Genomic DNA, 23,604 nt, shown 5'->3' with positions numbered 1-23,604 from the left:
ACAGCTAATATATAAAAAAATTTATAAAACCAAAAATGAACCCATATATGTCTACAAGAGACATATTTGGATATATGGATATTCAATCGCTTATTCATCATTGTGCAGTGTGTGTTTACATGGAACACAAATCGCACACACTATAAATGGATATGAAAATATACTCCTGTTTTAGATGACATCAGATGTCATCTAAATCATGCATCTCCAAAGTTTCAAGGTTGTGTGGTCACAAGCTAGAGGTACAGCTGTGAGACATAACCACAATGTCGAATACAAAAAAGGAAACCTACCCCAACATAAATAAAATATTCATCTGAGCACATTCTCTCATTACTTAAGAACTTCAGCACATGCTTGTTCCTACAATATACTAAATCTATACATTTTCTATACTTTTGTCTTTTGTCTTCTATAACTCGTGTGAAGTTTGACATGAAATTTTAAACAAAAAAGAAAACAGCATAAAATTAGCAAAATGTAATGCAATAAAAAAAAAATGTTTGCTTTGCCTGCAAAGGTCACAGTAATGCTGAGAGTTCCTTTGAACACAGAGGAGTATTATTTCATTATGAAGCTTGTATGGGTGCTACAGTGAGCTATGATTAGCCTGAATGAAGCTTTAAGTATGAGCATTTGTCCCACACACTCCCTGTGCTGACAGCTCCCCATCTCCACAATGGGTAACAATAGAAATTTTATAGCTGATGAAGGTGGGTGTGAAGTGCTCAGTCTCTATAAGGCAGGAATACCTGAGATATTGATCCACCCCCATTTGTCTAAACTTAGCAAAGGTGGCCGATATGGTTAGGTCTATATAACTGCACAGAGCGAATAAAATTTGTCTCTTGGGAAGTCTGAACGTACTGAAAAACTCTCCAACATGGTAAGACTGTCTTCTTGTCTTTTTTTGTTCAGGTTGATTCTCTTGGTTTGGTTGGAGGAAGAAAGGTATCTAGTGTTACGGCTAAAGTTTATACATAAAGATAGAGGAGCCAAGTTACTGTAACTCTGCGTGGAGAAAAATACTGTAATTGCACAAGGACACAAGAAAAGTCAAAGGAAAACGTGATTTTTTAACCTTCATGTTTTTCTTGAAACTGGTCCACCCAATTGGAGGATATTGGGGCATTTTCTTTCCAATCTTCTTCAGCTGAACACACACATGATTTGCCTTCTTATGTTTTAACTTCATAACATTTCAATGGGAAATATTGACTCCCAACTGTAGCAGTGGGCCATTTGTCATGTTTCGTAAGTTGTTAGCAGTTGCAACTAAGAGATAGTTCTTCTTCAAATTGTCAGACGGTTTATTTGAAATGGATATCCACGACCCAAAGTAATAAATGAACCATTATTCAATAAGCACATGACACTGCACATCAGATACTTAGGCAGTAAGGCTCAACTTAATATACAAACCATCTCCCATATTTTCCCATCAGGCACCGAAGAAAGCCAAGAAGAAGACGTCCGAGGCTAGCTCCAATGTCTTCAGCATGTTTGAGCAGGCACAGATCCAGGAGTTCAAGGAGGTGAGACATTTATTTTAATTAACCTTGTATATATATATACATATGCTTCCGTCTGAATTTGCGTGTTTTCCCAGGCCTTCACCATCATGGACCAGAACAGAGATGGTTTCATTGACAAGGGTGACCTGAGAGACACATTTGCTGCTTTAGGTGAGATGTCTTACTGTCCAAACACTCATACACACTTTGTTTTGTTGGTTGACAGATGACCTGAGGTGCAGGCAGTGCCGTTTTGTATAGTGTTTATATAGGATCAGTCATGTTGGGAAAGCGAACCACAGAACTGTTCAAAACAGCGAAACAAAATGCCAGGAATACAACCAACCGCCTGAAAGCCATACTGTAATTGTTCAGACACAACAGCACAATTTTTTTTAAATGAAAATGCTTAATTGATGTCCTAAACACAGGTTGAAACCTTCAGTCACTAAGTACAATGCAAACACCATAGCAAGCTCCATCCACAGAGGTTTCAGTATCATTTAGCTGAGATTCTTGCTGTAATCTGATGGCAGCCTTCATCCGACAACTGCAGGACTGATGTGTCCTCAGGTGGACTCCTCACAGCATCAGGTGTACATTACAGTCATTTTTTGTTTAGTGAATTATTATTTTGTCTGCTCTTTGTGCAGGACGTCTTAATGTTGGCAACGAAGAGCTGGATGAGATGATGAAGGAAGCTCCGGGCCCCATCAACTTTACCATCTTCCTCGCCATGTTTGGAGAGAAGCTCAAAGGTTAGCAAGGCTGTGTGACAGTTGGTTTAAGCTATAGAGGTGCATTGATGGATCTGATATACCGCAATGTTTTATTTCCAATATCCAAGCAATCTTCTTGAAACATCTTTCATCATTAGGAACTGACCCTGAGGAAACCATTCTCAATGCTTTCAAGATCTTTGACCCGGAGGGGAAAGGCATCCTAAAAGGAGATGAGTAAGTACTGCACTAAAGGGTCTGCACTGTCATTCTCTGTGCTCCATAACAACAGCAATCTACTATGTTCACAGTAACGTGCGTTTGCTGTGTTATCAATCACAGGACAAATTAGAACTAAGCGCAACTATTGGAAGACAATTCACAAGTAAAAGTCTTGGACAAATTCAGACACTGACCTGATGATACATTAGATAAAAATGAACTGTTATCTGTCCAACAGTTATCTATTAAAATTACTTTCCATTTTTTTCACATAACTACTTTTACTATTTTCACTTGTGCTTTCCCATCACGCTGTGATGCTGTGACGTCAAAACATCTTCTCTGCCAAAGATCTGTACCACAACACAGGGATTTCTGGAACTTTAATAGGAAAAATGTGTTCAAGGTTTAGTAAAAAGTAATTTTTTTCCCCTTCACAGCATCAAGTACAACCTCATGTCTCAGGCAGACAAGTTCACAGAGGATGAGGTAAGGCATGGCCATCTATCGCTGTTTAAAGGTACATGTTATTCTTCTTAATGTTCTCTTACAGATCTTATATTATCATCTAACTGTGATTGTTTCAGTTTGAATGTCTTTAAGTGTTGATTTAAAGCAGATCTGCCTTTCCTATAAAAACCCATCAAATGAAAACATGCGGTGACATTTGGTGAAGAACTCACAGACAATAAACTATTGAACCAGATGCTCCATCTTTGTTTCGTTTGTCTTGTTGTTTGTCTAGTTGTTTAGTAAAATTACGTCTTCATATTTTGTTTTTATTCCAGACCAACACTGTTATTATAGTTTAAATGACTTTGAAAAACACAAGTACTTTTTCTGTGGCTGCTTCTCATTAAAACTATTTAAGTGAAAGGCTCTCCATCTTTTAGGTAAACCAGATGTTCACAAACTTTCCCCTGGATGTTTCTGGAAACCTGGATTACAAGAACCTGTGTTACGTTATTACCCATGGAGAGGACAAGGAGCAGGAGTAAAGCAGCCAATGAGAGCCTTCAAATCCAAAGCCGATCACATGCCATCTGAAACCTCAGCCAAAAATCATAGCACATATCTTGTGTCATCGACAGTTTCAACAATAAACATTTCAGAAGAGTCCTGTCACCATTGCTACTGTGTGAGCTGGTTTATCTGGATTTTAAGTGACATTTTATGTCCCATGATTGCCAAATACCAAAAGAATGACCAATCCACCTTGTTCTGATACATGGCATTGTTTAGAAGGAGAAGGTTAAAGTTGTTTCATTACAATCAGTCGAACGTGGATTCAAAGTAAAAAAAGAAAAAAAGGAAAAAGTAATATTAGCAAGACGTAGTTTAAGTAGTATCAAAATTGAAGAAAGGCCCTTGAAATATATTTTACTATTACACAGTTAAAATGAATGCAACAATATAAATGCATCATTTGACTGTAACAGAAGGCAGCAACAGAGCCAAAGCAGCCAAGAAGTTTTGGCCACAGGTTTTTACGGCGGGGTCAGGTCCTCTTGTCGAGGAAGGATAGTGAATTATTTAATGTGCTACACAAGAACAAGAGATAAAATGTAAGCTGCTATACTACTTTTAAAAAAAGGACAGTTTTTGATAGAACAGCTGATGACCCACTTTTTTGTAACATAAACCTATTTGTCAGAGGGAGTATTTCATACTACAAACAGTTTACTGTACAATTGCAAGACTTTTATAAAATGTTAGAAAGCACTGGTTTCATCTTTATCATTGTGTTGTATCTTAAAGCTTGTTGTTCATTACTCAGTGCAGCAAATCATTATCTTAAAGTAACCAGTAGCTAAAGCTGGCAATACAGTGGAGTAGAAAGCATATAAGTTCCCCCTGAAATGTAGTGCAGCAGCAGTAAAATGGAAATTGAACTTATTTGAATAAATGTTAGCTTGGTTTCACCTCTGTTCTTTACCTATAGTTTGGTTGCTATTTACATTTTATAGCAAATTACAGTTTCATGAAAAAGGAAAAGTCTTACCAGGGTCAGTTTTAACCACTGAGCTAGATAGTAAGCGCGTTTTCAGCATTTTGACTTTGCAGAGCTGAGCAGTCACATACAATAAGAGTTAAAGGGGAACATTTGTCAGATCACTGAGCCTCATTGCTGCAGAAACTTCTACAATAGGAAACCACTCATTAAAATACCAAAGTGTGGAAGCAGTTGATCAGTGCTGTATTTTTCTGTCCAATTCAAACCACACAAAGATTGCAGATGTGCGTTTCTGAGAGGTCCTCTCGGTCTTCAGTGTGACGGATGTGGCGAAGTGTTGAAAGAGGAAGCACAGTTTCTGCTGCTGTCACTGAAGAATGAAGGCAGCCGGACCACTGAAGGTAACACACCAACATACTACATATAAACATGTTATTTCTTACTTGCAGTGCATTGTATCAGCAAAACCCATTAATCGTCTTAAATGTGGATAGTTACATTTGACCTGGATTTGATGGTTAGAGTGACGATGTTTTGAAGTCTGACGCCAAATTCATAAACACTCCAAAACAAATACACCAAATGTAGCTGGTGTCTTTTCTTAATTCTTAATGTAACTCTATTTCACACCATTACACGGAGAATTATTGTCTTGTCTTTTTATTCCTCGACATTAATTGACAGTTGTAGCTGTTAGTTACTTAGCAGATCAGGGTTTTAATAATACATTTTATTAAAACTATGCATTGAATTAAATGTGTATCACACTATTTCTAAATGCACTATCTATAACCCTACAATCTAGTCCATATTAAACACTTACAACAAACGGTCAGTTGACCAACACAATGTGTTACAAAAAATGATAGCCGTGTTATATAATTACATTTTAAAAGTAGTAATTCAAGTAGGGTGAAATTAACAATATGAAATTAGGCCACGAAATACAAAATCACCACCCCACCCCACCCAAAAAAAGTAAATATCTCTGCTATATTAAAAAAAAAGTAAATATAGTAACATAGTTTGTATGTTGCAGTCATAAACTAAAATGTGTTCGATGACAAAAGTAGCATGGACGTTTCAAAGACTTTGAATCCATTTAATCCACGACGATCCAACCAATGTCACACTAATGTGTGTGAATGCATCAAGGTTCGATCAGAGTCTGCTTGACTTTGAAAGGGCACCATATCAAACAGAGGCTAAAACTATACAATTAGACAAAGATATTCAATTTCCACATGGCACATATTATCCTGTATTCAAAAGTGTGTCTTGCGTTTTAATGGACCTTAATAGATGCTCTTGTCTTTGTGTTTATTAATAATAATCTAATTCAGTTTAGTGCATTAGTCCTCCAATGACTCCCTCCTGCCCGATGCTATAATGTTCAATTTGACGCTAATAGTTTTACAAACACTCTGAATAAATGTTTGTGGTCATTTCGGAGGCTGCAGTTTGCAAGCTGATCTGTTGGACACTTTTTAGGACTCTTTGCTTCTTCACAGACCTAAAACGTAAACAGAACCTCTCCCCAGCCTTAACCGTTTGCTCGCCATTTTAAAAATGCTATGCTTTAACATAACCCGAACTGGTCCTGACTGATGTTGTCTGGAGATGGAGTTGTATGCAGCATCTGTTATGTCCAGTTCAGTCATACACAACTTGTTGACAAGAGACACAACCTTTGCACTAAACATGTGGCTGTGGGCGTCTTTGTTACATGAGTACAGTGAGGCAGAAGTGTGGCTGATGGAAAACTGCAGCACATTGGAACAAGTTACTTCATGGAAAGATTTCATTTCCATTCAGACCATTTCCATTCCACAGTAACACTTAAAACCATAACTTCAGAGCTTCAAAACAAGAATGTTCAAGTTCAATCCTGAGTCCAAACCAGACTGTGTAGCAGGACCTCAAAACTACCATCCACACACAGTCATGTTGCAGAGGAAAAGAAAAGTGTATGTAATCAAATAATCATCATGCTGTAGAATGGAAAAGCAACGGCATCAAACACCAACCAGTCCGCAGTAGATATTTACCTACTGTGGATTTTTAGGTGGAGAGAAAGATTTTTTTATTCTCTTTACATCTCGGTCTCTGATGTTCCTGACACATGAAATAAAATGACCACTGCTATTATTTGGTACTGTCTGCCATTTTTGAAATTTAATGATTAGGCCATGATTAGATGGCCATACATGGCCATGAACGAGCATGTTCGGAGAGCCAAACGCTCTCTTCAAATTCCTTGTTTTTTGAAAACCAACCATCCCAAAGCCACAAATATTAAAATAATAATGGATTGTACAAATAGTTAACAGTACAAAATCTGACTGAACAAAGCAATGATTTTATGTCTGTTCTAGTCATACTGGGCTGCAACGTAACAGCCAGTTGGGTGACAAAAATTCAGATGAATTTATGGAGATTTATTTTAAATTGAAAACTTTGTTATGTATTCTGATCCCAGTGTGTTTTGTTCTGGCCAAACCTGAGACACTGTAACTTCTGCAATGTCTCCAGTCTTTGCCAGCGTTCTCACTCACTGCCCTGTTGTAGAGGTGTGAATGTTCAAAGACCATTCAAAAGCTCAGCCTGCTGACCAAGCAGAGAGTTGCAAAAGAGACCAAAGATGAAGAAATACAACTGTTGCGACATTGTTGTTTTGTTTTGTTTTGTTTTTTTTTGCTGTTGTTTTTTTTTTTTTGTGGTAACATTATCACCTTGGGAACAATGTTCTTATGTTTAAGATGATGCAGAAGTTGAGTTTAGGCCTTCATCAGTCTCAGAGATAAAGCTGCTTTCAGAAAAACAGTCAGTTTAAGAAACCTGTGTGAAAACAGACCTACACGTACAGGTGGCATTAAAGGGGGAATCATTTCTCTTTACAGTTATGTTGCTCTGTGAAATGCGGTGCCTCTTAAATGGCAGCCCACAGGTAAACACATTTTTACACATTTGACAGTAAGTTTCAGTTTTGTTTCGGCCAACCACATCCTGTGATTCACACAGTCTTGTTAAGAGGAAAAGCTACTTCAGCTACGTGAACCATGACAGAGTGAAAAAGTAGCCCGAATGTTGACCAACAAAATCAGCATCAACATAATTTCCATAACTTCCTCACTGAATGATCAGCAAATAAAGAAAAGCTTGAACTGGTTAGCAGTCACTGAGCACACCTGGACTGTGTCGCTGCACTTTGAGAGTTGCTTTGTGTTGATGTAATTCGTTTGTGTGTCTGTGTGTTTTTTTTTAGTTATGATTGGAAGCCTGAATTTTTTGGCTGTAATGCTGACCGTCACATTCACGGCGTCAGTAAGTCTGCTGTCTCTTCTCTGTCTGCGCTGCAAAAGGAGGTCAAGTAAGTGCATTTATTTAGTAAGAACAGTGTTTTATTTTATATACAGTATGACGCTATCTCCAGACACCATCTTATATACCTTGGTCAAAAAAATTTTACAGTACGCCACAAATGTGAGCCTGGCTAGAGGTTGTAAAGTTAAGTGAGGCAGATGCTTGAAACACAACCAACTGTTAGGTTGTTGTGGTTTAACTGCTGTGAAGGATTATAGGAGAATTAATGAACTTTAATCTCACTGAATTATAACAAAAAAGACTGCAGTCATTGTCATGAATGGATTAAAAACCTGGAGTGTGGAAGAAATGTGACGTTGGACCCAAATCAGCTGCCACAGCATATATAAGTTTCATTATTTACCCAGCAGCCGCAAACAAGCCACTACTCTACAGCAAAATTTAACAGATTGATTAGTCAAGAGAGCATTTAGGACAATTTTAACAAATATCTAATCAAGCCGTAAATGCCAAAAATGAATTGGCACCAGCTAAGATACGAACAAAAATCTTTTAGTTTTTGACTGTTGGTTTAAAATGTTTGTCTATAGTCATCTACAGAAAGCTATTAAACCTGACTCCTAGAAATATTGATGAACACTTTTGGATATCTTTTCGGTGGAGGTTGCCTTCTGCTGAGTGCATAAAAGAATGAAGAATAAAAAAGACTAACATCTCCAGAGACATGGGCAGTCACTGCATAACATGGATGTGATTGTCGGATTTACAAATTAGCGACTTGTTGGACACGTTTGATCTATAACCTCAAGTGTACACACCCGAGGTAACCATTTACTGTATACTCAGCTTCCGTTGCACGCTCTTCATTTATTCACAGTCCATTTCCATTGTCTTTGTCCCTTTTTTTTTTTTTTCAACAAGACACCAATTTTTCTGCCTCAGTGGGGTGTAAAAAATAATCTTTAGGATTTCCAGTCACATCATTTTATGATATAAATTAAAAATATACCTAGAAACTTGAAGTAAAGGTTTTGATCTGAAAAGCCATTTGTTTGATGACATTTTCTGTTAAATAGTTGTAGTGGTTATAGCCTGTTAACTATACAATTACTTCTTGGTTTGTGAATTTAACTCTTATTACTTAGTAACAGTTCCTATTTTTCATTAAGCCAGGATCATTTCTATAATGTCTGTGGTGGGGTTTGTTGTAAACAGCCTAGTTTAAACTGTAAATACTTGAATGCTATTGTTTTTCTTCCCCTTGCAGAAGTTATACAAGAGGAAAATCAGACATACCACCTGCAGACATTGTGAGTATTTAATATTTGGTCCATATTCTGAAGTCAGGTTGGCTGCTATGCTCATCATTTTAGTTTTAACAATGTGCTCATCGTTTAAATGTAGTCAAGACACGTTCAGAAAATACAATCAAAAAGACCCCTCAGGTTAGACAAACATTACCAAACTCACAGTTTAAAAATCATGTCAAAACTAAATTAAATATGACGTTTAACGATAAAAAAAATTTCTTGCAAATATATTCTATCTTGACAGCCAACGCGGGGGAAGTGTTTTTGCTGTGATGCAATCAAAAGCCGGTAAAGTAAACCAGCTCTAGCTCTTGCCACTGTCACTCACCGACGCCGCATATACAGTGCCTGTTCTCTATTGGTAGTCAGTTTTAATCCACATACATAATAACTTTCACACCCTTTCTTTCTCTTCAGTGACCAGAACCAATCACATCAGTTCAGCCACAGTGTATGTATATTATGCTACAATAGTGGGTGTATGTGTCTGTCAACTGTCATGTCTGATTTTTTTGCACATGGAAAAAGTACTTTTTCTTTTTGAATAAGCAAACAGCTAACCAGACTGTGTCCAAAGTTCAAACACACGCCTCTTCACATTTCTAAAGCTGAATGATTAATTCATACATCACAACTTTTCATAGACAACCAACCAATATGTTAAAAAAAACTTAATTTTTTTTTAAAAACAAATTCATATTCTGAGGTCACACTATTGTCTGGGAAGTGGCAAATAAGTTGACGCGGAACAAAACTGCACAGGCAACATATGTGTTGTTTACGATCAGAGCCCTTCAGTTTCAGAGAAGTCATCTGCAACATGATCACTTATCTTGAACCATGGTCTCTCTTTAACCTTGAGCAAATTTTTTCATTTTGTTTAGTCTGGTCCATCCTGAGCAGCTCTCTGTTGTTCACCAAGAGATAGTTCCAGTAAATCTGGATAAATCCACAAACTGGTTTTTTATTTGTCTTTTATGTAATTATCAAGCAAGTAGAGGTGTTTTGGTTGTAAAACTGTTCATTGTAACACACATATTTATCTGTATGGAAGGGGATCTACACATGAACTCAAAGGTTTTAACTTTACAGTTAACAAAACTACTCTTTCTATGTTTTTCAGTGCATCCCAAGAAACCTTTTCACAAGGTAGGCACGTATTTACCAGGTTTTCGTCTATAAACTATTTAAATTTTATTATATAAATAAAATATAAAAACTTTTCAGGACTTAAAACATTAATGGCTTTTGTTTTACATAAATCTGTTTTATCAGAAACCTTTACAGAAAATTGTGTGACCATTGTGTGTTACAGATCTCAACGATGATCAGGCAGACTATGAAAATATCAGTCAAACTGGTACCTTTACATAACACACTGTAAAATACATTGGCTACTTTTCAGCTTTTTGCATTTTCGTGATATATTTACCTTTGAATAACTGCATGATCTCTGTGTCTTTGTGTATTCCCCATATAGCCATGGCTCCAGCAGAAAGCTTATATGTGTAAGTATTTCAGCTCATCTCATTCACTTTCTAATTAAAAGTACAAAAATAAAGAAAAAGCTATGCATGCTTCATCCCAACATGGACCCACTCCCCAATATTAACACATGGGCATTTTCTAGATTTTCTTCTGTATTGAGTAGTTGGCCAAACTCAAATAACACCAACAGACTAACAGTTGCAGCGAATGTATACAGCCAACAGCATCATAAGTGTGAAAGATCAAAAGTGTTAAGGCATCTGTCTTAATTAAGAGTGAAGTTCATGTAGCACTAAAACCATCACAAAGAGTGTTAGCGGTTTTTATTTTAGCGCGTGTGCATTTTTTTGTGCAGTGTTGAAGATTTTGAAGTAGATCAACATCACAGGGTGAATGGCATGAATCTGTTTAACATAGCTGGATGGTTCCTGTGTGACACATTGCAGACAGAAATTAAACGCATTCCTGCACCTCATCAACTGTAGGCCTACTTTTAAGAAGCTGTGTGAGCGTGTAACATCATTATATCCTCTTTTGTTGTTTGGATTGTTTATTGCCATTCACATCTTTACACATATTTTAATAGTGCAGCCTAATTTAGTAAGTCAGTAGTTTCAAACCAAAGAACTGAGGCAGGACTTCATAATAAATAGCTGGTTCAAACCAGTCCTGAGGTCTTAAATGGTGCCAAAAATTATTCTACTAATAAACTGAAACATTGTATTTAGTGTTTTGTTTAGGACATTTTGTGCCTTAACTGTAGTGTCTTTATGGACAAAGTGGAGCATTTTATCAACCTCTTACACTGAAGCCCTTAAAAATTTGAGATGTTCTCAAATTCAGATGATGTAATCAACAATATATCTGTGTGTGCTTTTTTTTTTAATAGAGCACCACTCCCTAATGCAGTGTATGAAAATGCACAATCAGAAACAACTACTAATGGTTTGGATATTCACATGTTCTTTCTATACCTTTTTAAAAAATTAAATTACATTTAACACAAGTCTCCAACTTGTGATGGTGTGTTTTAACATTCATTACATGCGTTACTTGTGTTTGCCCAGATGCTGAACAGGTGCAGGGTGTCTATGCAAACTTTATCCAGTCACTGACAATAGACGAGGGTATGTCCAGTAACAAGGTTGCCATTTGTGGAATATACGATAAATTAAAATTGCGGGTATTAATGCTCTACTAATTTAAACGTCTCGCCAAACAGACAAAGAAGACTATGAGAACTCTGAATTTCTGAGCCAAGTAATACCAGAAGATGGTGAGTGGAAAATGAGCATTTCTAAGTGAAATGCTCAAATGCTAGACAACGTTCTGATGAACTTGATCACACGATCAATGATTTAATTAAAAAAAAAGAAAAAGCTTTTAAGCTTTGGTTATGAATTGCTGAGACCAGTGTTTATTATGTTGGGTGACAACAGGGACTGTGGAAAACAGGGAATGGACAGGTAATGTAAAGTGATGTGGCCTGTGTTATTGTGGACACCTGACATCTGGTTTATTGTAGCGGATTATAACCTTGAATATGAAATGGCTTAAATATGAACTCTTTTTCCACATGTTTTGTAACAGATGAGCCAGATTATGTGAATGAACTTGGGGACTGCACCTGACATGACTCACCAGGAGACATCTGTGAAAAGAAGCAAACAGCCTGTACTGTCTGTTGTCTATGACTGAAAGTACACGTTGTTTTTATTCCTGCTATGTGTGATGTGCAAATTATGTGGACAGCTGTGTGAATAAATACTCATGAAGCTCGATTTGTGTTGAATTTCTGAAAAATTGAGGCTGCCATCTACTGGTAATACAATCCACTTCACTATTTTAACTATTTTAACAGGAATTCATGAGAGTGATTGTTGTTTTGTCGTCTTGTCGCCAAAACTGTAGCTGCGCAGCCTGTCAGAGTGAAGAGGCCATCGTAGAAAAGTGCTACACAGACATGCTTTATTAAACAGATCAGCTGAGATTGACACCACATCTCAGTGTGACGCTGCTCAGATACAGCCAGAGATGACAGAGCCAGTGTTAATGTGGACAGACATAAAATATAACATCTAGATACACAATATCACACACACACACATACATACATGTATGTGTGTGTGTGTATATATACTGTATGCGTACACTCTGTCCAGGGCGGTGCAATAACTTCCCAGGTTGGGCTTGGAAAAGTGACGCTGCAATACGCGCACACATAAACACACAAAAGCCAGTGCTTCAGTTATTTTGGGGGGGGGGGATGCTGACAACTCGTCTCACAGCAGGAAGAGAAAACAAACAGGGAAGTAAAGCAGAACTGAGAGCTGACAGGTGCTGTTTGAAACCTCCGATGACACTAATGTTGTGATGGCTGTTTGCTGTATTTCTGTCATCCATTCAGCAGGTCAACAGGAACTTCTATCACCTACACAAGACACAACTTCCACCTTTACAAACCAACTGATTGTTTTCTGTTCTAATAAGTGATGACTCAACTCCTATTTCAAGAGATTCATCAGCAGGTTTGCGTAAGGCAGATGGCTCTACTTGTTACAGACAGTATCAATAGATCTGAGGCAAAGGAAATTATTCCCTCGTGAATCACAACTAACAATACTTACTTAACAATACAAGGCCTGGGTACAAGATAACATTGCTGATAAAGCAGGTGTGGGAGGTTGCTGGAGTAAACAGGAGTCTGACTGAGTAGCTACCCACCTCTGATTCTCTCATACACAGTCAGACATACACACATTCATTCACACATGCCAGTGGGCTGATGGGAAGTTTAGACACTGCTGAGTGCATCCACACCAGGCAGGACTTTACCTGAGGATACAAGAGAATGAACAGTCAGCTCCATCGTCAAGCCTCAATACAGCACTGACATTATTTCAAGACCCGCGAACGAGCATCATGTTGCTTGTCTGTCACTCACCCTCCAGCAGCTCCAGGCTGGCGCCGCCTCCTGTGCTGACGTGGCTGACCTTGTCTTCTGTGTTCCACTTGGCGCAGCAGGTGGCAGTGTCACCTCCACCTGGACATGGACCAATATGCATCAGCTGAAAGTCTTATTTCAAAGAATTTGGCCATGTTATACAGCTGGATTGGGTGAAGTATGGTCCAGGAACTGATTTTATCGTATACATCAATAATATCGGTATATTTAAATTTACAGTTACATTTAGAGTCAGCCTTTATGTTATTCCACTTTCCAGCGACAGCCTTTTGAAATCTTGTCAAAATCCTTTTATTTTTTTAAACGAACCCTAAGACTTTAGGCCCAACTGTCTTTGCTGCTACGCGTTCTTCTATTTTTGCAATAGCTGCAAAGTTGACTATTCCTGCTTACACCATCATGTGCGCACAAGTTTTTCTGATAGGGAGGTAACACTCATCCTGACTGAGATCTCTTTCATTTTAAAAAGCATGCAAATGTGGATGTAGCGGGAAAAAAAACAAAACACACACAAAAAACACAAAAACCTCTGTCCCTTCTTGTCTTTCTTACCAATGATTGTGATGCACCCTGCTTTGGTCACCTCGACCACTTTGTCCATCAGGTTCTTTGTCCCTTTGGCAAAGTTATCCCATTCGAACACACCGACTGGGCCGTTCCACACGATCTGCTTGGCCCTGCCCACCGCCTCGGCAAAGGCCTTAGAACTCTCTGGTCCACAATCCAAACCCTGCACAGAAGAAAGAATTGTTTAAAAAAAAAAAAAAAAAAAAAAGCATTCGTTGATTAAGATATTAATCTGTTGTTGATAAAAGCATTGTTTTTATCTTCTCACCATCCAGCCAGCAGGGATGCCAGCAGCGACAGTGGCAGTGCCGGTGGTGGCTTTCTCGTCAAACTTATCAGCGGTGACAAAGTCGACGGGCAGAGTGATCTTGACGCCGTTCTTCTCAGCTTTAGCCATGAGGTCTTTGACAATACCAGCCCCCTCCTCGTCGTACAGGGAGGTACCGATCTGATAAAAACGAGAAGCAAGGAGAAGACCAATGAGAAATTGACTACACACAGCAAACTTATGTTGTGTTAGGTTTGTAATATTAGTAGTCAAACATAGTAGTTGAAAACTGGTATTCTCCCTGGACACCAATATTGAAATATTCAGTTATTATATTAATTATTATTTTAGCTTGTTACTGGGCAGAAAAAAAAAAACATGCCAGGACTGACTGATAGGTGAACCCTGAATAATTTACAAATGTTTAAAAAAAAAAAAAAAAAAAAAGAGCTGCATTCTGGAGTGATCAAAATCAGCCAATTGCATTTGACTAACAAGAGGGAGGATTTTTTTTTTTTACTGATAAAGCAGTGGTGACTTTCAGCATCTAGAAGTTCTAAGGTCCAAAGGTCATGGACTGCCACCGAGAGAGATAAGAGACATGATGGTGCTGGAGTGCAGCAGATGGGGTAAGAATGCTGGCTTTTAAACGTACTAGTGAAACCGCTTTGTTTTGTTAAGATCACAGCAGAGACTGAGAATAATATTCAGAACCAAACAAGACGTGGATTAACTGACCCATATTTGTCAAAGTAAAATATTCCCTCACTTGAGCTATTCTCAGGTAAACAGTTTCATTTTCAGAGATTTCTGTCCCCTCTCCAATAAAATGGAAGTGAAGGGAATTCAGTTTTCAATGCTGTGAGCACCACAAACTAATCTGCTAAATTATATACATACACAAATGGGGACAAAACTGTAGATTATCCTGTAATGAAGGTAACTAATGTGTGAAACTGCAGATTCAACTATGGTGTTGTTAAATGTTAGTAACTCTACAGGTCTCTTCAGCCTACAGCTGTTGGTTTGATTGGTCCACATTCAGGTTTTTTAACTTTTGCAACAGCAGCAGCTGTTCTCAGCGAAAAATGTGTAAAATCATTCTCTATACAAGCAGCAGACTTCCTCACCTCCATGTTGTTGAGGACTTTAAGGAAGGTGAAGGCCATGCCGCCGCCAATGATCATCTCATTGACCTTATCCAACAAGTTGTTGATCAGCTGGATCTTGTCTTTCACCTTGGCTCTAAGAAAAAGAGAAGAGAGGTGGAACACATCAGCGTAGATGAGAAACATAAATGATGACAAAGCTATTCACACCTGTAAAACCAGATCTTTGCATCTATTAGATTTTCTTTCAAAATAATTGTTGTTAATCAGTTTGCTGATGAATTAACCAGCAGCTCTATGCTGGTATCTTGTAATCATCACATCAAAATATCAATAATTGCTACTATTACTTTCAGTAGTTGTGAAATATTGTGTCATAGTATCATAAAACACTGATATTTAAGGCTGCCCTTACATATTTAATCATAGTTGATTTCCTTCATAACCAACTATGACCAGTTACTTTTTTTTTTAAATAGCATTTTTTTTCCATCCATCATAGAAACAAAGACTCCACCAACACTGACTAAAATCTTTTCGACTGTAAGATCCACCACTCCTTTAAACTGCTGATTCACCTGTCATGCTGCTGTCTGAACAGCCGTTCACTGATCATTGCAGTCTAAAGGTCCTCGTCCTCAGTATGCGAACTGGGGGACAGTGATTGGTTACACTGGTCAGCGCTCAGTGGAAATGACAGTTGCACAATGCACTCAGCTTAAAATGGACTCTTGACACCAGACCAAATGTGTCCATTGGTTATTTCACTCATTTGTTAATTTATCCAACTGTGGTGCTGAAACCTGAATTAACACAAGACACAATAAACCACCTACAGCACCATAGAAACATCACAGGACGTTCTGGCAGCTCAGTTTGGATGAACTCATTACCTGCTGAACACTCATCTGGATATTGTATTTGACACACTACTGACCTCCTCATTATATTTTAAACTTTCTGTACTCTGTGTCTTTGAATTTGTGTAACATCCCATGAAACAAGCTGATGTTGACAAATGTTCTTAAGGCTGTCAGTCTGTTTGGGCAAATAGAGAAAATACCCTTCACTGACGCATTCATTCAAAAAGGTTTGAGCTGTATGAGAAGCTCAGTGGCATCAGTTTATCATATCACCAAGCTATTAAAATATTCCTGAAATAAGAATAAAGTGGAGAGTTAACTGTTGAACAAAAGTAAAGGGTCCTCTCCTCTCTGCACACTAAGCTCTGAACCGTGATAGCAGTGTCTTGAAGAGAGAAGTGAACTGTGACACCACAGATTACATAATGAGCTTACAGGCTCTATTCCTGGATGGTCACCTGGGTCTGTTAAAGCGAGACAGCGCTGCAGGAGAAGGAGATGACAATGATGACTTATAATTATAATTTTTTATGTAGACTCAAATAGATTTTAGAATGAGTTTTAGTTGGGTTTAGTGGGGTTTCATCTGGAGAAGCAAAACCACCTAAAATCAAACCAGTTGGTACATAATAAAATTAATTTCAAAAAATTAAAGCTTAATATTAATGTGAGCATGTAAATGTAATTTAATATAAATATATATAAAAATCTAAAAATATAATTGCTTACTTGGTCTCAACACAGGTTGAGATTTAAAGGACCTGAAAACACATACACATCAAAATATGACCTTTATAAAGAATAAAATGGTACAAACCAAAAGGTTTGCTGCTGAAATGTTACCAGCAGAAAGTTAATTGGCAAAGAAGGCTAATCCAGCAAAAAAGTTGTCTAGCTTCATTAATTGCTGAAGGAAAAAAAAAAAAAATAAAAAAAATGTCCTCACCCTCCAAGGATCGCCAGGAAAGGCTTCTGAGGCTTCTCCAGAGCCATGGCAAAGTAGTCGAGCTCCTTCTTCATCAGGAAACCAGCTGCCTTCTGAGGCAAATTCACTCCGACCATGGAGCTGGGAGAGAGGAATGAGAGGAGAGGCGGTCAATGGCACAGTTTACAGACATTTTAAGATCTTCATACCAAATAAAATACTTTTCACTGTTCAGGAACAAACAGAAAACAAGTAGATGGATTAAGCAGCCGGGGTCCTGCTCACCTGTGGGCTCTGTGAGCTGTGCCAAAGGCATCATTCACGTAAACGTCTCCCAGTTTGGACAAAGAGGCCCTGAATGAGTCAATCTCCTCCTGAGAGGCCTTGGTCTGTGGGACAAAAAAAAAAGACAACTTGATAAGAGAAGAATATGGCTAGAAACACTCTGCCTTCCTCTTCCTGTCTCCACTTCACACACATATCCATCCATGATGAATGTGACTGGATGGATATCCATCTTTTTTTTTTTCCTTTTTAAGCTTTAAAGCACACGTTACTATTATTATTTTAATAACATTGTTGGACATTTTTCAGATATTAATTAATTATATTGCAGATTGCAGCTGCTGAATGTGTTGCATTAACACCCTAATACGAGGTTCAAATCCCTTTTCCCTTTTTCTGCCTTTCATTGATAATTCCTCATATCCATAGTTTCTTTGCATGTGCCGCTCACAGGACTATCAAGTTATTTCAAGATAGCACTGAGTGAAATATTACCTGCAGTTGAGAACATTCATGACTGTATCTAACAGCAGCCTAATTAAATCCCTAACTGTTTTTCTGCACTCCTACAATACTAAATTTATTTGTCATAGTGTGCATGAACAAAGGATTTATTTAATACTAAGCTGGTTAATAAAAAGGTATGATCAAAATGTGGCCAAGGTTAATATGCAGATCACGAGGTGCTTTTTTTCCCCCACCACATACTGTAAATGTAGCATTATCTACACATGTACATGGCACAGACCAGATTGCTCAACATGAACATACTGCTGCCATCGCTGTTCAGCCTGTACATTGTGTATCAGGTTCTTGCTGCACTTTAACAGGCAAAGGTTGTAACTGTGAGACTGGAGGGCAGAAAAAGGTCAAGAAGGCTCTTCAGTGTCATTCAAATGTCAGACATGAGTAGAGTCTCTGCTTACTACATTTCCCCCTTCAGGGCCCAGGACAGACTATACTTTCAGAAACTTTTCAGAACTTGGCCCTGCATTCTTACTTTTTCCTAAAAACAAGTTAGAGAGGACATCACGCTTGCGTTTGTTTAACAGTTTAACAGTTTCCCTTTCATCCTTCATGGTAACCTATCAAAATATGGGGACACTGTTTTTTCTGCTCCAGTCAACAAAGTTTGACTCAATCAGTGAAATGATTTCAGTCTAATGAAACATAAAACAGTGATATATGTGTGATGCAGTGCAGCAGTACAGTAGAAACCAACCGAGAGAGGCTGCATACCATTGAGGCCTCTCAGGATAAGAAAAGCAACACATTCGCCCAGGACAGCCTGCTGACCTTAAAGATAAATGTCAAAAGGACAAGGCTGCTGCCCCTGGGATCAGCATTTAAACTCCTCCCTGGTCAGAATCTGATTTTATATTGGACTGTATGTATCTCAGCATAAAGACAGGCCTTCTTTGTTATCCATAAGACATGATGGCAGTGATGGCCCCTTAAGGATAAGGATAAAGACTGGAACAGACAGGGCTGTGACCTGCTGCTTACCAAGTGACAGTAAGGTTGGTTAACAATCAAACTTAAAAAGCCAGAGATGTGACAGACAACACAGCTTGGGTTGAATCCTAGCAGGCACTGCAACAGTCCTTATCATGACATCATGAGACGGTGACGCAGCTCATTCAGAGGGACACTGCAGCTGTAGTGACTGTGCATTTTCCTCCAAGTGACCCAGTAGTGAGAGTCCGCTGAGCATAGCCTACAACAGCCGACCAACAATCAATGTTCAGCATTGACTAAACAGAGCATGGACCCACCCAGTTTTGTTTTGTTGTTTGTCCAACATGAAATAGGTATATCTTTATTTTCTTTATTATTATCAAATATAATAAAAATTGGTGATTCTTGAAAAGAAAAAAGAAAAAAAGCCAGGCAATTAACCACAAATTTCTCAAAAACATTTTAAAAAGGAAAAACAAAATACTGTCCTTTCTCAAGAATAACTACCATGAGAAAAAACTCTTAGTTTTGGTCCCTGCAACACAAAAGGATAATTTTAAACTGGATGATAAGAACATGCAAAATACCTGCACTTTCAAAAATGCTAACTTAAATGCTGATTATTGGCATGAGACTAAATTTATGTCATATCTCAGTGGCACAAGCATCAACAAGTTATGCATTTGCTGATTTTCACAGCAATTTGATGTAAACCGAACCAAATTTTATGTCCACAATCAGAGCACGCTGGCTGTTGGGGGACTCACCTTGTTTCCAGAAGCGTCCTTGCCTTTTCCCTCCTCTGCGACGTGGAAGCGGAGGTTCTCCAGCAGGATGACGGATCCATCAGCGGGGGCAGCACAGGCAGCTTCCACCTCCCCACCGACACAGTCCTTCAGGAAGGTGACATCTCTGCAAAGCCCCAGAAGACCAGTCATGCATTTCTGAAGCTGTTTTTAATGTTCAGGTCAATTTCTGCAGTGACTTTTGTGTCTTGTAAGTTCTGAATTTGTTTCTTTAAATCGTAACTTAAGGATTTTATTCATATCTAGATCTATTTTCAATACTGTTCATGGCGGGATTTTTCTCTGGCACAAGTCAAGCAAGACTTAAATCTAAAGGTTTATAATTCATTTCTTACTTTCAGAAAAAATGTATTAGAAGTGTGAAGTTGAGGAAAAGTCCAATTATTCAGACCATCTACTCACTTTCCCAACAGAGTCTTGAGCTCAGCAGCAACAGGCTCCAGGGAGTATTTATCAGGCACAAAGTTTCCATCGGGACGGCCTAGATGGCTCATGAGCACCACGGACTTGGCCCCATGATCCAGACAGTGTTTGATGGTGGGAACAGCTGCCTTGATCCTGAATATCCATAAGCAACAGAGTCCTTCACTCTTTCTTTCATGGAACTATGTGCTACTGTTAACATAAACTTTTTATTTTAAGAACACATTTGACTAAAGAACATTAAATACAGACAATTTATTTTTTTGTGTGTGCATGGGAAACTTTAATCAATTTGAGTTTATTTTTACAGTGAAAACAGAAATGAGACAGCATTTACCTCTGGTTGTTTGTGATTGTCTTGTCTTTCATGGGAACGTTGAAGTCAACCCTAAAAGAGAACACCAGAAACAAATGGACTTTTTGTGATTTTCCATTTTGTACAACCTCTAAAGTCAATGTGCCATAAGGTTAAAAACATATCAGATATAACTTGTCTACAAGCTAAGGTCTGTGATTTTCATTTCCTCCAGGGTGCAATAAATATTCACTCCCACCTCGCTGGTAATTATAGGCACAGTAACATATTTTTTGGTGACCCTGTTGATTGTCCTGTTATTTAAATCTCACCTCACACTCCAAAATGATGGTGACACAGTTTCTCATTTACATTAAACCTAGTTTGTGATATCCATGCTGTGATTTCTTGTTAATTACAGGCTGGTTGAGTTGCAGTTTCTTATATAAATGCTTATTGTCTATAGATTGGCTGAGTTAATGAGGGAGAAAGAGAAGCAAGAAAGCTCTGTGACTGATTTTGAATAACAAATGTTGTAATGTTCACTCTGGCCTTTTATCATTAAAATTAAAAGGGATGATGAGTGAGAAAAACTATATGCAGCAATAATTCAACTTAAAAAGTCACTGCTGGCAGATTGTCAACACAGGCATTTTCACACAGCTCCATTAGGTGGAGTGCTTTCATCCGTTTTCAGTAGCAGCATTAGCAGCTAACATCTGCCCAATGAACTGGTTGCACTTCCATCAGCGCAACCTTGCGAGCTGGAACATGCTGCATCCCTTGTACACCAAATGGGTACATCTACACCTTCCTCCTCTCTCAACCTGAAAACACACACACACACTGCATTCACTGCTATAATACGGGCAATCCATGGTCTTAATCTAAAACCCGACAGTCAGCAGTTCAGCGGCTCAACAGCACCCGTTCACAGGCAGCATGCAGCCATCAACACTGTTCTTAGATGGAGTGGACCTGCATGTCACTGACGGTTGTTAGCATCATTTGCACAAAGTAACAAAGGCAGTTTTTCAGGGTCAGGTCTGGAGGCTTTGAGAGCTTGGCTTCAAAACATTATATTGTCTTTCCTACTCCTTTTGTCGTTTTCTCTGGACTTCAGTCAAAGTTTTTTTAAGAAAGAAAGGGGGTTCCTGAGGCTGCTTCTCTTCCTTTATTCCCCTGCTGCTATTGGCTGTTGAACAAATTTCTGTCAGGCACTTCTGAATCTCTATAGCTACTTCCCTCCTTTCCTCTTTTTAATTCTGGACTAGCAGCTCACACACCTCTCTTGCACTCTGCATGCTCTGACAGGCCCTGGAGTGATACGAAGTAACTCAGTGAAGCACACTATCCAGATGAGGCCAATTCAATATGAAGTTGACCTTTTAACACCAAGCAGTGCAAGCTGGTGAACCTTGTCCTATGATGGTGGTTGCACCATCAACTTGAGCAAATCAAAATGACCCTCTGACATTTCCACACACTTGGTGTCGGTTTCAAGTGCACTTCTGTTGCCATAGGCCTTTGCAGTCTGCAGAAATATCTAACAAGTAAATGGCAAACTCAACAATAAAAATGGCTCTGCATTTAAATTGTACATTTTAGCATTGCAAGAGTGATTAAGCTGTTTTAAACAAGGCACAACATCCTAGAGGCCTATAGATGAAGAGGATTAATACCCACATGGTCTTTACCACAGCACCAATCAGCTTGCACTGGCGTTCACTCATGTTGTACAATGTTGTCAACAATAAAATATAAAAACGATACAATTCAGAGCATTGAACTGATATGTCTGACTTAGTAATTATTAACGTTTTCGTTAATAATTCTAATTTTAACAGACATTACCTGGGACTCAGATCAGTGTGAATTGTGAAGGGAATACACGGCCACATCAAATATTTGCCATTTTGATGGTAAAAGGAGAGCTGATGCTCGGGGCAGTGTGTGGTGAGGCTGGATCACTGAGTCTGCTCCAACCTAACGGGCTGGATGGAGCCAAATGTGGGCTGACCCCGGCGGCTCAGTCGGGTCCATCCATGCAGCATCTCCTGTCGGGCACGTAACACGGTCGGAAAACGTGACAACTAACAAGATCACTTCCTGTCCTCCGTTCAACGCTGTGAACCGGCTGCCTTCCCCCTCTCCGGTGTCTTCACAGTCCCGGCGGAGGACTGAACCGATCGGTGCAGAAATGGGGACACCTTTGGGACCGTAAATGTCTCTTATCTAACTACAGACGATCACATTTCCGATGCTCCCCGTCGGCTCATCGAGCTAACGCGTCGACATTAAACGCTCACCTCATGATGACGCGCTTCCCCTTGACGTCCACCTTGTCCAGGGTTAGTTTGTTGGACAGAGACATGTTGCTGGTTGTGCTGGTTCTTCGCTGTACCGTCCTGGCTGGGGATACCTCCGCTTCCTGCCGGTGCAGAGTCAGTGAGACACCGAGTAGCAGCGGTGACCTTACAGACGTACGGATGGACGCCGGAGGGGCGGGGCGAAGCACACTCCCCCGCAGCCCATTGGCCGCAGCGGGATACTAGCCTTGATTTTCATTGGATCGGGTTGCTGTCAGTTCTCTGACGTCACACTGCCTTTGAGCCCGTACTCCGGCTGTGATTCAGCAGTCACGAAGAACGATGCAGCTTCTGATCTGCAGAAAGCGTGATGTTGCAAGCTTGTCTTTTACCTAAGAAATACTGCATTTTAAACGAAGATAAGGAGGTATATTTTAAAATGATTGCATTTTCAATGTGACATGTAGCTGCTATCCAAGGGATGCTCCCAAACGAAATTTCGTTGTATTCTTTACAATGACAATAACGCCTCTTAAATTTTAAATGTTGCATTATTTGTATCCTAATAACCACATTATTTCCAAATGTTCAGCCATTATTTGCATTTTCGTAAACATGATTTAGAAATAACTTCTCATGTTTTCGACCATATTATATTTCCTATAGGTTTTGGAGGGTCATCTTTTTGAACCTATTTCTCTTGCACTCTAAAATGTTATTTGTTGCATACAAAAATAAAATAAATGGCTATTTATTTTACTCTAATGGTTTAAAACCATTATCTCAGTATCTCAGGTCCT

At 38.8% G+C, this 23,604-nt stretch overlaps 3 protein-coding genes across 5 annotated transcripts; 2 read left to right on the top strand and 1 right to left on the bottom strand.

Annotated features, from left to right (window-relative positions):
* The first annotated feature begins 861 nt into the window (after positions 1-861).
* Positions 862-3,518, top strand: myl10 (myosin, light chain 10, regulatory). The gene is made up of 7 exons (XM_029518702.1): positions 862-886; positions 1,446-1,535; positions 1,610-1,685; positions 2,168-2,272; positions 2,392-2,470; positions 2,896-2,944; positions 3,349-3,518. The coding sequence occupies exons 1-7, from the start codon at positions 884-886 to the stop codon at positions 3,451-3,453; spliced, it is 507 nt and encodes a 168-aa protein (XP_029374562.1). The 5' UTR covers positions 862-883; the 3' UTR covers positions 3,454-3,518.
* Positions 3,519-4,611: 1,093 nt separating this feature from the next.
* Positions 4,612-12,312, top strand: LOC115053875 (uncharacterized). Of its 3 annotated transcripts, none has more exons than XM_029518732.1 (13): positions 7,308-7,356; positions 7,675-7,779; positions 9,001-9,043; positions 9,138-9,178; positions 9,288-9,331; positions 9,461-9,494; positions 10,167-10,192; positions 10,359-10,403; positions 10,524-10,551; positions 11,421-11,476; positions 11,599-11,658; positions 11,754-11,807; positions 12,122-12,312. In XM_029518732.1, exons 1-13 carry the CDS (start codon positions 7,343-7,345, stop codon positions 12,160-12,162), a joined length of 591 nt encoding a protein of 196 aa, XP_029374592.1. In that variant the 5' UTR covers positions 7,308-7,342; the 3' UTR covers positions 12,163-12,312. The 3 variants fall into 3 exon arrangements, with proteins under 3 accessions (XP_029374593.1, XP_029374592.1, XP_029374591.1); XM_029518731.1 differs by having other exon boundaries at positions 10,509-10,551; XM_029518733.1 differs by lacking the exons at positions 7,308-7,356; positions 9,138-9,178 and adding an exon at positions 4,612-4,810 and having other exon boundaries at positions 10,509-10,551.
* Positions 12,313-12,482: 170 nt separating this feature from the next.
* pgk1 (phosphoglycerate kinase 1) lies at positions 12,483-22,996 on the bottom strand. The gene is made up of 11 exons (XM_029518730.1): positions 22,805-22,996; positions 20,538-20,588; positions 20,180-20,335; positions 19,739-19,883; positions 17,514-17,617; positions 17,250-17,369; positions 15,462-15,576; positions 14,332-14,511; positions 14,049-14,226; positions 13,476-13,574; positions 12,483-13,366 (listed from the first exon to the last, which is right to left on the bottom strand). Exons 1-11 carry the CDS (start codon positions 22,867-22,869, stop codon positions 13,326-13,328), a joined length of 1,254 nt encoding a protein of 417 aa, XP_029374590.1. The 5' UTR covers positions 22,870-22,996; the 3' UTR covers positions 12,483-13,325.
* Positions 22,997-23,604: the final 608 nt, after the last annotated feature.

The sequence above is a fragment of the Echeneis naucrates genome, chromosome 14 (genome assembly GCF_900963305.1).
Source record: "Echeneis naucrates chromosome 14, fEcheNa1.1, whole genome shotgun sequence".
Classification (NCBI taxonomy): Eukaryota; Metazoa; Chordata; class Actinopteri; order Carangiformes; family Echeneidae; genus Echeneis; species Echeneis naucrates.
The sequence above is the reverse complement of the archived record's forward strand: the minus strand, read 5'-3'. Positions and strand labels throughout refer to the sequence as shown.

Bases quoted from the DNA above. Each gene is read 5' to 3' on its own strand.
- LOC115053875 (XM_029518731.1), top strand. The intron at 9,332-9,460 runs GTAAAGTAAACC...CTTTCTCTTCAG, and splicing joins TGTGATGCAATCAAAAGCCG to TGACCAGAACCAATCACATC. The intron at 11,477-11,598 runs GTTTGGATATTC...GTGTTTGCCCAG, and splicing joins ATCAGAAACAACTACTAATG to ATGCTGAACAGGTGCAGGGT.
- myl10 (XM_029518702.1), top strand. The intron at 2,471-2,895 runs GTAAGTACTGCA...TCCCCTTCACAG, and splicing joins GGCATCCTAAAAGGAGATGA to CATCAAGTACAACCTCATGT. The intron at 2,945-3,348 runs GTAAGGCATGGC...TCCATCTTTTAG, and splicing joins ACAAGTTCACAGAGGATGAG to GTAAACCAGATGTTCACAAA.
- pgk1 (XM_029518730.1), bottom strand. From the start codon at position 22,869: ATGTCTCTGTCCAACAAACTAACCCTGGACAAGGTGGACGTCAAGGGG. The intron at 19,884-20,179 runs GTGAGTAGATGG...GGGGCTTTGCAG, and splicing joins CTCAAGACTCTGTTGGGAAA to AGATGTCACCTTCCTGAAGG. The intron at 15,577-17,249 runs GTGAGGACATTT...TCTTTTTCTTAG, and splicing joins TTCCTGGCGATCCTTGGAGG to AGCCAAGGTGAAAGACAAGA.